General features: G+C 51.1%; 1 protein-coding gene across 1 annotated transcript; it reads left to right on the top strand.

The window, feature by feature from the left end:
- The first annotated feature begins 588 nt into the window (after nt 1-588).
- On the top strand, nt 589-10,563 carry LOC142483381 (rho GTPase-activating protein SYDE2-like). The gene is made up of 3 exons (XM_075583460.1): nt 589-791; nt 1,862-2,093; nt 6,854-10,563. The coding sequence occupies exons 1-3, from the start codon at nt 687-689 to the stop codon at nt 7,333-7,335; spliced, it is 819 nt and encodes a 272-aa protein (XP_075439575.1). The 5' UTR covers nt 589-686; the 3' UTR covers nt 7,336-10,563.
- Nucleotides 10,564-13,107: the final 2,544 nt, after the last annotated feature.

The raw sequence follows: 13,107 nt of genomic DNA, 5'->3' as shown, positions 1-13,107 counted from the left end.
CAGTAAAAGACTATATACATATAATAGTGTGTGTGTGTGTGTGTGTGTGTGTGTGTGTGTGTGTGTGTGTGTGTGTGTGTGTGTGTGTGTGTGTGTGTGTGTGTGTGTGTGTGTGTGTGTGTGTATAGCTATCTATCAAAATGAAGTGTGTGTGTGTCACACAGTAAAAGGCGCACTCACGGTTGTGATGAACATTTGCCGGAGTGCTTCGGGCTAAAGTCGATACAGAAACGACGCACTTAACAGGCCGCCTCAAACAATCAGTTGTGTTGATTCAAAATACAGAATTGGGTGATCCTGTATGTTGAATAAACACAACTGCTTGTGTTTGTATTTTTGTTTGTTTTTGAGCTCTAAACTTTTCACCATTTTTTTTTACACTTTATTTTACGTGCATTATTTTCTTGTGCATTTTTTTCCCACTTTTTTCTGTTTTATTTCATGTTTATGGTACATTTCAGTGAGAGGCTCCTCCTTGGAATGACCTGTATGGCAGTGTAGCATTGTCTGGCAGAGATGTAAAACTCGCACCATGTTAAGAACACTTCATTTAATAAACATTATACTTTTGATTTTTTTAAATGATAAATTCTTTCCCTACTCTCCTAGGTGTTCTAAAGGACTATTTAAGAGAACTGCCTTCCCCTTTGATTACAAAACATTTATACGAAGCCGTGTTACATGCGATGGTCGATAAACCCTTGAGAATAACTGCACACGGCTGCGAGAACGATTTCACAGACTCTGTGCATACTGTCGGGCTCCTGGGCTGCCTGTCTGACGTGGAGCGGGTAAGCCATGATATCAACATATTGCTTTTGCCAATGGTGATACTATTATTACTATGAGAGTTTATTTGTAATGCGCCTGCATTATTCCGCAGCGGACACAGAGAGATGTATATTACATAAACGGTCAAATACAAATGAGGACGAACAGGCACAAACACATACAGAGATGTAATGAAGGTCCTGATCCCGAGAGCTGACACTCTAGTGGGATATATAGTTGCTGCTTTTCCGTACAGAAGTGTCCTTGTATAAAAGTGCACACTTCATCTCTTGTGCGGTAAAGAGAATTCTATAGACTAGAACGTGATCAATCAGTGGCAAAGGCAGAGCTGCTTCTTATCCGATGATCGGGAAGATCACGAGGAGTGTACATCACCTTCTCATTTCCTCCTGGAACCTATTAAAGCCGCAGTCCCCCTCCCCTCAGGATTGGAAGCAGGACTCTTCCCTCCCCCGGCTCCTGAGCTACTCACTGTAGCCACTGTAGTTGCTGCTTAAATCTCCTTCCAGGGGAAGCAAAATATCGCAGGTTCCATGGGCCAATAGGAAGTTGCAATGTCATCTGTTGAGGCTTCCTATTGGATGGCAATTTAAATCCCCTGGAGAAACCAGAAAGTTATACTGGTCACTCCGCTGAACGATTCTCAGAGCTGGAAATGAAGGGCCCTCCGCTCCCCAGCCTATAAAATAGATATGAGATGAAATATATGAGATTAAATATCTAAAATACAATGATGGAACAGAACTGAAAACATTTCTTGCTTACAAAAAGCCAATTTGACTAAATGCATTTTTTAAAGTAATTAGAAACACAAGAAAAATGTACTGGCAATACGATTTTATTTCAAAATGTTCTACTTGCTCTTCAATACCTGAATATTTTTTTTTTTTTTTTTTTTTTTTTAAGGAAATGACTTTTTTGGATTACTGCATCAGATAGTCATTAGATCTCACATATGTATAATTTGTCCATGTACTGTAGCACAAAGGACTTGTATATCTCCACAGAGATTTAGTGAGCATCAATGTAATCACATGGGTAACAACGTTCCTGTATGTTTGTCCTCCAGGCAACCTTGAAGATGCTGCTGGATCACTTGAAGTTGGTGGCCTCTTACCATGAAGTGAACAAGATGACCTGTCAGAACTTAGCCGTGTGCTTTGGTCCGGTCCTGCTGAGCCAGAGGCAGGAAACCTCCAATCATAACAACAGAGTCTTCACCGACTCAGAAGAGCTCGCTAGTGCCTTGGATTTCAAAAAGCACATTGAGGTTCTGCACTACCTCCTGCAGCTATGGCCAGGTAACGGGACAGCCCTCCCATTCTCCTCCGTGACATTGTCATGATGCATAGCTTTGTACTTCTGACCGGGACCGCCACCAGCTTGTATGGGGCTGGGGCCCCAGGTTGGGGCGGTGCTCAATGAGGTTTTGAGGGGGATGGGGGGGTTAGGGGAGATCTGTGGGGCCTATTGAGCTGGGGGAAGAGGGCCCATCTGTTCTGTTTCTCCTGTGGTCTGGCTGAGAAAGGGCTTTGGACGCTCGGACGATCCCGCAAGTCGCAAACGTACTTTCAATCGAGTTCATCTTCTGGGTTCGGCCAGCAAGGGCCCCCTGGGCTCATTGTCCTGGGGTCCCCCCGATGGCAGTCCTGCTCCTGTAGGGTTACCAGACGTCCTGCTTTTTAGGCCTCTGTCCTGACTTTTTGGACCACTGTCCCAGTTTTCTATCTGCGCCGCGCATGCGCGCTCGTTCCTTGCCAGCCGCGCATGCATGATCGGTGCTTGCCAGCCGCGCGTTCGTGCGTGCGCAGTCGGTGCTCGCTGTTCGCGCGTGCGCAGTCGGTGCTCGCTGTTCGCTCAGCGCAGTCGGTGCTCGCTGTTCGCGCGTGCGCAGTCGGTGATCGCTGTTCGCGCGTGCGCAGTCGGTGATCGCTGTTCGCGCGTGCGCAGTCGGTGCTCGCTGTTCGCGCGTGCGCAGTCGGTGATCGCTGTTCGTGCGTGCGCAGTCGGTGCTCGCTGTTCGCGCGTGCGCAGTCGGTGCTCGCTGTTCGCGCGTGCGCAGTCGGTGATCGCTATTCGCGCCATGCGTCTCCACTATAATCAATGCCTAAGAAGTATATAATACAGATGTTACAAATGCTGGCAAAATGTTCAGGTGTGTAAATGTCTCTAAATGACATTACGATAAACTTGTGAGCGCAAACAGAAGACCCGGCGCAAATATCATTTATAAGTGAGGAAAGAGAAGGCAAATTTGTTTAAAAAAATTAATCCAGTCGCTGGATGTAGCGCTGCTCCTGAGAAGGACTCGGTCCGAAGAACGAATGGCAAGAAATATACGCAGTGCACTCACATGGTCCGCGAGTGGTTCAAGCAGGCGTTTTTTCACCAAGTTCAATTCACCATATTGTATTGCGGGGGTGCGCAAACTAGGGGGGGCCGCACGATTTTTCAGGGTGTTTGCGGAGGTTGCAGAGGTCCCTCACTCTTCCCCATGGCATTTAAATTAAATGCTGGGGGTATGCGTGAGGCCTGTACCTTTACTTACCTTGTCTGCAACGGCAACGTGACATCACGTGACCCCGCGGCATCATGTGACGCTGGAGACATGGTAAGGAGGGGGGGGGGAGGAGACATGGTAAGGAGGGGGGGGGGGAGCAGGCAGGGGGAATGTTTGCGCGTCCCCGCTGTATTGCCTATTTTTGTATTTTTTATTTCCACATATACCTGAATCTATATGCGCTCCCGAACCCTTTTTTCTGCAATAAACTTGTGACCCTTCTACTCCTGTTTTCTCACCTGCGCTCCGGTTGCAGGGCGGCGGGCTGCGTCATCGCCCTATTCTGGGGATAATTATACACATTTCTCTGCAGGTACAAATTGCTTTGCGTAGATTTTCTGCTATCAGTAACCTGAGCGCTTCCCAAGCAGATCATGTGAAGACTTCTGTCACACAGCGGCCCCGTGCCACCGTCCTGCGTGTGTCCTTACAAATCCTGTACATTTCACTCAAATAATGTTCCGTGAAACAAAGCCGCAGTGTATTCTGCGCAGTGTATTCTGCGCAGTGTATTCTGCGCAGTGCGGCTCTGGTGTTATCATTAACATTGGCCTTTTCCATCTTAACGTCTTTAGAAACAAAAAGACTTTTGTTGATGAATAAAACCAAGCACGTGGGCAAATTGTGCTGAGATGGTGGAAGTTCGTAAAGTGGCAGGGGAGAGGAGGGGGGAGGGGAGAGGAGGGGGAGAGGAGGGGGATGGGGAGAGGAGGGGGAGGGGAACTACTCTCCAAACTATTGAACCCTGTTTTGGTATATTTGTGCCATATTCGTTGCTGAGATACTGAGTCCTGAAACTTCCCAGGGGGTGGATTGAAATGACAGGCTTTTAATTCCCCTCCTCACGTAAACATTTGAATATTTGATCCTAAATGTAATGATATGAAAAAAGGCGCGTGAATAAGAGAGCCCGATTTCTCTGCGTTCCGCAGCCTTTCTGCGATGCAGTGCGAGGGGCTGGCAGTGCGGGAGGGCTGGCAGTGCGGGAGGGCTGGCAGTGCGGAGGGGCTGGCAGTGCGGAGGGGCTGGCAGTGCGGGAGGGCTGGCAGTGCGGAGGGGCTGGCAGTGCGGGAGGGCTGGCAGTGCGGGAGGGCTGGCAGTGCGGGAGGGCTGGCAGTGCGGAGGGGCTGGCAGTGCGGAGGGCTGGCAGTGCGGAGGGCTGGCAGTGCGGAGGGCTGGCAGTGCAGAGGGGCTGGCAGTGCGGAGGGCTGGCAGTGCGGGAGGGCTGGCAGTGCGGAGGGGCTGGCAGTGCGGAGGGCTGGCAGTGCGGAGGGCTGGCAGTGCAGAGGGGCTGGCAGTGCGGAGGGCTGGCAGTGCGGGAGGCCTGGCAGTGCGGAGGGGCTGGCAGTGCGGAGGGCTGGCAGTGCGGGAGGGCTGGCAGTGCGGAGGGGCTGGCAGTGCGGGAGGGCTGGCAGTGCGGAGGGCTGGCAGTGCGGAGGGGCTGGCAGTGCGGAGGGGCTGGCAGTGCGGAGGGCTGGCAGTGCGGGGGGCTGGCAGTGCGGAGGGGCTGGCAGTGCGGAGGGGCTGGCAGTGCGGAGGGGCTGGCAGTGCGGAGGGGCTGGCAGTGCGGAGGGGCTGGCAGTGCGGGGGGCTGGCAGTGCGGAGGGCTGGCAGTGCGGGAGGGCTGGCAGTGCGGAGGGGCTGGCAGTGCGGGAGGGCTGGCAGTGCGGAGGGCTGGCAGTGCGGAGGGGCTGGCAGTGCGGAGGGGCTGGCAGTGCGGGGGGCTGGCAGTGCGGGGGGCTGGCAGTGCGGAGGGGCTGGCAGTGCGGAGGGGCTGGCAGTGCGGAGGGGCTGGCAGTGCGGAGGGGCTGGCAGTGCGGAGGGGCTGGCAGTGCGGAGGGGCTGGCAGTGCGGAGGGGCTGGCAGTGCGGAGGGCTGGCAGTGCGGAGGGGCTGGCAGTGCGGAGGGGCTGGCAGTGCGGAGGGGCTGGCAGTGCGGAGGGGCTGGCAGTGCGGGGGGCTGGCAGTGCGGGGGGCTGGCAGTGCGGAGGGCTGGCAGTGCGGAGGGCTGGCAGTGCGGAGGGCTGGCAGTGCGGGAGGGCTGGCAGTGCGGGGGGCTGGCAGTGCGGAGGGCTGGCAGTGCGGAGGGGCTGGCAGTGCGGGGGGCTGGCAGTGCGGAGGGGCTGGCAGTGCGGAGGGCTGGCAGTGCGGGAGGGCTGGCAGTGCGGGGGGCTGGCAGTGCGGGGGGCTGGCAGTGCGGAGGGCTGGCAGTGCGGGAGGGCTGGCAGTGCGGAGGGCTGGCAGTGCGGAGGGCTGGCAGTGCGGGAGGGCTGGCAGTGCGGGGGGCTGGCAGTGCGGAGGGCTGGCAGTGCGGGGGGCTGGCAGTGCGGAGGGCTGGCAGTGCGGGGGGCTGGCAGTGTGGAGGGCTGGCAGTGCGGAGGGCTGGCAGTGCGGGAGGGCTGGCAGTGCGGGGGGCTGGCAGTGCGGGGGGCTGGCAGTGCGGAGGGCTGGCAGTGCGGGAGGGCTGGCAGTGCGGAGGGCTGGCAGTGCGGGGGGCTGGCAGTGCGGAGGGCTGGCAGTGCGGGGGGCTGGCAGTGCGGAGGGCTGGCAGTGCGGGGGGCTGGCAGTGTGGAGGGCTGGCAGTGCCCTGCTCTGTCAGGCATTACCCACTTCAGCGCCAAAGGGGTTAGAAGCTCTTGGCTCCGTGCAGCTCGGTGCCACACGCTCCCTATCAGCCCTTTTATTTGTAGGGAGGGCACATGGCAGGAACAAATATTACAGATGTGAGTATTTGCCAAGAAAATGAGGAAATAAAACAGTTTGTGCTGTTTACCATAGGAAGCCGATAAAGAAGAGACGGTTAGTTAGCGGCTGTGTAATCAATGCTCAGGTAACAATCTGCAACATGCTTTAGCACGGGTTTGCTCCAATGTCCATGGCCTGTTTCCAAGGAATGAGCCACCAATTGCAGGGAAGGCCGAGCACGGGGGGGGGGGGGGCGCGCGCATCATGGCGCGGTATTAATAAGCACGTGGAATTCACGCCGCGCTTTGTTTCTTGCGTTTTAACCACTACGCTGCCAGCTTTTTTTATATTGTAATATTTATTTTTAACTGTGATTTTTGTTTGCGTTGCTAATATTTTACGTGTGTGTGTGTGTGTGTGTGTGTGTGTGTGTGTGTGTGTGTGTGTATATATATGCATATATATGTGTGTATATGTATATAGATTCTAGCACAGAAGAATCATTATATAAATAAAACATATATATATATATACTTTATTAATATTTACATTGTTTCTCTCTCCGAACGATTGAAGTTCTGAACCTTCGGATAATTGGGGCAGGAGATTAACATATATATTTTATTTTAAAATAAAGATTTAATTTATAAATCGGTTTGTGTTACTTTTTGTGTCGGGATGTCGCTTCTATCTTAACATTTAATGAATGGAGACATTAACTACAGAGGCATGTTTGTTTGGCGCGGAAGTTAAATCACACGTTGTCGTAAAGCAACAACGACAGGTTTTAAAACATTTGTATTTTGTCGCCTTGCAGTGAAAAATGTGTCTGCCAAAGAACCGACCGCAAACTCCACGTCGGCCGAACTGCAGCCTCATCTGCGGAGGAAGAAACGACCACAGATGCTCAACTTGAGCAGCACAGAAATGTCGGGGGTGCTGAGGCCGAGAGTCGCCAGACTGGACAGTCCCTCCAGTAACCGCTACGCCGGAGACTGGAGCAGCTGCGAGGGAAGCTACTTTAAAAGCCCAAAAGAAAACTCGCAGGAAGCAGGTTATGACGACGTTCCCCCGGAAGAAGTTGAGAACCGGGTTGACGGAGTCAGGACAGAGGCAGATAACGTGAGCCCGCATGCAATACCCAAAGAACATTCGCTGAAAGCTTTCCTAGCGCTCGAGGAGGGAGACGTGTCGGAGGAACAAGGTGTGAACCTTCACGACCTGCAAGAAAGCATCGACACATTGATCGGAAACCTGGAGAGGGAGCTGAACAAAAACAAAGTGAACGTTCGTTTTTAACACGGAGTCCGCTTAGCGCCAGAAGCCAAGCGAGGACTCTCCAGCGACCGTCACTATCTGCGCTGCTTCGTCATTCCGTGACATTCTATTATAACTGTTTCTTCTTATTAGAAGAATAATTTTGATTTAACCCCTTGGGGTACAATTTTGCCTTAAAATGTTTTTGAATTGCGCATTACACTAGAGCGGCTTTGCTTCAAGGTACAAAGGATGTAAGACATACAATGCACTTAAGCTTTTAATATAATCCTGTATTAGAGCCGTCAGTCTGTCTCCATTCTTCCTGCGACCAGTGGAAACGCAGGACGGGGCTCCCGTGGAACATGCAGTGGTTGGTACGTATCCTCGCAGAGGATGGTAATGGTCGCCGGGCCAGTGATTGATACATAGCGATTGGTCTTTCGGTAATCTGTTTGCAATGCAAAGGCCGATATGTACATTTTCCTCTGGAATCGGGACCTACACGTTGTGGAACAATGTGTCGCTGATCTCTCCAGCAGCGGCCTGGGTAAACAAAATATATATGTAAAAATACAAAGTGAATACATTTCTTGTTTTATTAACACTATAAAGTCATTATTTAAAGATTCAGAAATGTAAACCCTATTTTTCTAACACTAGTGTTTTTGTAGGTTTGTGGTTTTTTGTTTGTGTGTCAGGAGAGCACGTTGAAGCAGCGGTACTAGGATCACTGCTTGTGTTACAGGCAAAGAGATCTCTCAAATCATTTATAGAAATTGATCAAACAGGACATTATGGTAATTTTATAAGTTGAAATAAGACTTTAAGGCTTTAGCACGCTCCTCCTACTGTGCGTCTCCCAGGGAGAAGGAAACACACACATTTGGGTTAATCTTCATTGCTTTGTAATTGAAATCCTGAGGCATTAAGGCTGCGGCCACGCTAGCGCTGAGTGTGCTGACCGCGCGGTGCTTGCAGAGTTTAGTTTCGGCAATTGAAATTGTCCCGTCCCCGCTCAAGCGGTGGGTTCTCGGGCACGGGCTCGCACGCTCACCCACGCTTGGCGCTTAAGTAAACAAAAAAAAAGAGACATTGAAGCGCGCTCAACATGCCCGCAACGCCCCCCCGCGCGCGCTTGCGAAATAGCCAGGACACCCGGCGCTCATGCTTGGCGAGCTGGTGATGTCACCGCTCTCAAGCATGAGCGCTCAGTGGCAGCGGGGCTGCAGCCTTAGAATGTGTTAATAGAAATGCAACCTGCACTGGCAGAGAGCTCTGTAAGCCGCGGCAGTGCAACCCGCTGCACGCCCCCTTGCCAGCAAAGGGGATAAAAAATGAATGCCAAATACAAGGTGAGCATGTATCAAACCGTTACATGTCAGGAATATGGCGCATTGATCATTTCTGGTACTGCTGCTTTGATAACCGTTCTGGAATCTTACATTATTCTGTCCTGGAGGCAGAAAACACATAGCGTTAGTAAGCCCGTCTGAGCGACGCGTCCCGCACAGTCGTTTCTCAGTATTACTAAATTCCGTGGCCCTTCACATGGGGTCCTGCATTGCTGCTGTTACACTGAAATCCCTGCAAGGAAGTAACTGCAAGCAGCTTGTGTGTAAGTAAGTATTGCGCAAGTAACAGTCTCTCTGCGGAGATGGCAGGTCTGCAGGATTATTGCAGCTAGCACCAAAGGGGCAAACCAAACGCGTTCTCCTCCTGATTATCCGAGTAACCCCAGGTCCTTCACATGTCGCGTTCCTCTCTTGCAGCCATGAGATGTGTCGTTGTGTTTTTGCCTGTAGTTTCTGCACATGTCCAGCCTTGATTTGGAAAATGAAGTAGTTCTGAATTCCTTGTGGGTTGTCCCTAAAGTCCGAGCTCGACCCCTTTTTGTTTCCCCTGTTCTTCTCTCGCCTCCCAGCGCTTCAGGACGGGGCGCTGTATGGTACGGAAAATTCTAGTTACAATGTAATCTACTTTTTTTTCCCCAATACTTGTGCTACTCATTTTGATAATCTATTTTGTAAAGTCTGAATATGCAAAATCGTCCTAAAATGTACTATATAATATTATAAATGCAGCCCTCACAAGCATCTATCAGTACAGAAGTGCAAACGTGGCATTTCTAGGTACCTGGAATCTTCATGTAAAGTACATAAAGAATCTTTCTGAAGAGGATTTGATGACTACCTAATTCAGGTGGCTATTGAAAAAAAGAATAAATATGTAAATAGAAATCTTTAAATAAGTGTTGTGAAAATGAATCTCCTTCTGCAGAAAAGTCTTTGTTTTTATATTGTGAATTCTCTGACTTTAAAGGTGCAGTCCCACCTGGCAATATGTATCCGGGTGATAATAAGCAGAAAGCAATCCAGCTGTTAAGTCAGGCGGGTTACAAGCGGTACTTAACGTTCGGATATGTTTCGTTTCATAGTTTGGCCTGATATACCAAAAGAAGAATGAATACTGCAAAGGTGAGCTGGGAAACGCCAGTCCTCAAGGGCCACCAAGGGGTCAGGTTTTCAGGATATCCCTGCTTCAGCACAGGTGATGCAGTCCTCGACTGAGCCACTGATTGAGCCACCTGTACTAAAGCAGGGATATCCTTAAAACCTGACCTGTTGGTGGCCCTTGAGGACTGGCGTTGCCCGCCTCGGATTTGCACATTGTATATTTCATGCTGATTCTCGGTTCCTTCATCGTATTCCATCAATCGTTCTGTAAAACCGAAAATGAATGGAGGTTTTGCAATTGAAAAGGGAAAGTAACGGGCGCTTGCTCGGTGGGACCGCACGTTTAAATCGTCCGTTTCTTCCGCCAGTGTTCCACGCATTTCATTGCCACGTGCAGTACATTTCTGCTGCTGCAAAGAAGTTAAGATATATGTACATTTTAAAACTTAACTTCCGATATCTATTTTTGTACGTCATTGAAAACCTATGTTTTTTTAAAGCAGCTATTGCTATTTTATAGTAAAACATTTGAAGTTTTTGGATCTGTAACATATTTACATACCTGGTTGTATCGTTTTTAATGTTGCTTCAAATACAATGCATTACAGTTCACACATTGGTAAAATAGTGCAGATCTTAAGTTTTTGTTTACACAATACAATGTGAACTCAGTTGTGTTATTATTGACATGTGCAACCTCCACCTATATTAAATGCTTCATAAAACGTATTTTATACATTGTAATTTATATATAAATATATATTATGTTTTTCTTGTATTCTACAACTGTTACATTAAAACACAATCTGGTAAACTGTTTACTCTTATTTTTGTTTGTATTTAAAAGCCATTTTGAGTTTGTCCCGCCCTGGGGTTCCATGAGAGGATGAGAAGGGGCCACAGAGCTCTGGGGTTCCGTGAGAGGATGAGAAGGGGCCACAGAGCCCTGGGGTTCCGTGAGAGGATGAGAAGGGGCCACAGAGCTCTGGGGTTCCGTGAGAGGATGAGAAGGGGCCGCAGAGCCCTGGGGTTCCGTGAGAGGATGAGAAGGGGCCACAGAGCCCTGGGGTTCCGTGAGAGGATGAGAAGGGGCCACAGAGACCTGCCCTGGGGTTCCGTGAGAGGATGAGAAGGGGCCACAGAGCCCTGGGGTGCTGTGAGAGGATGAGAAGGGGCCGCAGAGCCCTGGGGTTCCGTGAGAGGATGAGAAGGGGCCACAGAGCCCTGGGGTTCCGTGAGAGGATGAGAAGGGGCCACAGAGACCTGCCCTGGGGTTCCATGAGAGGATGAGAAGGGGCCGTGGAGCCCTGCCCTGGGGTTCCGTGAGAGGATGAGAAGGGGCCACAGAGCCCTGGGGTTCCGTGAGAGGATGAGAAGGAGCCGCAGAGCCCTGGGGTTCCGTTAGAGGATGAGAAGGGGCCACAGAGCCCTGCCCTGGGATTCCGTGAGAGGATGAGAAGGGGCCACAGAGCCCTGGCGTTCCGTGAGAGGATGAGAAGGCGCCACAGAGCCCTGGGGTTCCGTGAGAGGATGAGAAGGGGCCGTGGAGCCCTGCCCTGGGGTTCCGTGAGAGGATGAGAAGGGGCCACAGAGCCCTGCCCTGGGGTTCCAAGAGAGGGTTCCACGGCCCTGCCCTGGGGTTCCACTAGAGAGTTCCACGGCCCTGCCCTGGGGTTCCACTAGAGGGTTCCACAGCCCTGCCCTGGGTTTCCACGGCCCTGCCCTGGAGTTCCACTAGAGGGTTCCACGGCCCTGCCCTGGGGTTCCACGGCCCTGCCCTGGGATTCCGTGGGAGGGTTCCACGGCCCTGCCCTGGGGTTCCATGAGAGGGTTCCACGGCCCTGCCCTGGGGTTCCGTGGGAGGGTTCCGTGAGAGGATGAGAAGGGGCCGCTGGATTCCCCTATTCTCCCAGAGCAGGGCAGTTGCTAGGGGGCTGGACAGTTTCCTTGTTCCTGATTGGCTGCATTACCCAGCAGCATCCAATCAGGAGGTGGAGTCAGGAGCCTGCAGGTGTGGCCAAGCAGAGGAGGCAGCAGCAAGTGCCCAGAAAGAGACGTCTGTGTGTATGTTTGTTCTGTCCTGTTGCGTGCCTTCTGCGACACCCTGACACCCCTTTTTCCGGTCACTGTCCTGTTGTGGGGGTGCCTCAGCAACTGAACACTGATTATGGGTTCCCGAGAGAAAAATTGTTCAAAACCACGGCTTTCGTGCATAATAAACAATATCCAGCTGCGGATTTGAAAATCCGCCGCCCCGTGGCACTTAACTGTTGCCACCTTGCTGCCGCCCCCCTCCTTCTGAACCATAGCAACGTCACGAACATGGCGTCGCATTGCCATGGTTACATGGCGTAATTTGACATTGCAACGGGACGCCATGTGACGTCACTTTGGTGACGTTGCGGTTCAGGAGGAGGAGGGCATCAGGTAAGGAGGCGACCGCAACAGCTAAGTGACTTCCCATCAGGCCGAGAGCGCGGCAAAAATATATGGGGGCGGACATTTTTGTCGCCTTGGCCCAGACCTGATGGGAAATCCGCCACTGACAATATCTGAATGAGCTTCAGCTTATTTGTACATGCACAAGTTCATTGTAATGTTGCTATTTAGCTAATCATCAGTGAACCCCTAATTTTGCAACAGTAAACAAGCCGTTATATAGTTTCTCAATGTCACTTAAGTGTTTTATTAATCTGTGATTCCGCCTGGATTAAAGTAAAGACAACGTCACACCATGTCAGCCATGAGACGGAAGTAGCACTGGTTCTGTCCCAGGCTCACTCTGGTGAGTAGAGACCGGCAGCTTAACTCCATCCCATATACCATACAAAGAAAGAGGCCTTTTATATTCTGAAGTGTTTATTGGGCCCAAAACAGAAATAAAAAGGGGAAAAAAAGTACTGAGGGAATATAATGCAGGGGAATGGGAACAATGGAAGGAAAGGGGGACTAGTAATTGCAAATGGGATAGGTAAATAACAATAACTTTACCATGGAAACGGAGTGCGTACTGAGCTGCAGGGAGGCCAACTTTGAAAGAGAAAGGATATATTATAATCCTAGAGGAAATACAACAGGGCCTGAACCAAATAGCAAGGGGAGGAGGGGCAGTCTAACTCACAGGAGTAAAGGGGGGAGGTTGCCAAGACAACAGGCTGAGAAGCCAGCTGTGTAAGTTACACAGTAACAACTGAATCTAAGGCAAAGAAAAACCATACAGGGGTCAGAACAGCCCTGGTTTATAACGTAGAAGAAGAAGACCAATGGCGCACAGCCAGAGAGCCAGGTGTAGGATAAAACTGCTATTCTTTATTCGTGCATGCAGGAAGACAGGTAACCCCCTTGGGGAACAACAACA

The sequence above is a fragment of the Ascaphus truei genome, unplaced genomic scaffold (assembly GCF_040206685.1).
Source record: "Ascaphus truei isolate aAscTru1 unplaced genomic scaffold, aAscTru1.hap1 HAP1_SCAFFOLD_3243, whole genome shotgun sequence".
NCBI classification, from domain to species: domain Eukaryota; kingdom Metazoa; phylum Chordata; class Amphibia; order Anura; family Ascaphidae; genus Ascaphus; species Ascaphus truei.
This window is presented reverse-complemented; position numbering and strand designations above follow the sequence as displayed.

Coding starts and splice junctions, on each gene's coding strand:
- LOC142483381 (XM_075583460.1), top strand. CDS start 687: ATGGTCGATAAACCCTTGAGAATAACTGCACACGGCTGCGAGAACGAT. Junction 792..1,861: donor GCCTGTCTGACGTGGAGCGG/GTAAGCCATGAT, acceptor TTTGTCCTCCAG/GCAACCTTGAAGATGCTGCT. Junction 2,094..6,853: donor CCTCCTGCAGCTATGGCCAG/GTAACGGGACAG, acceptor GTCGCCTTGCAG/TGAAAAATGTGTCTGCCAAA.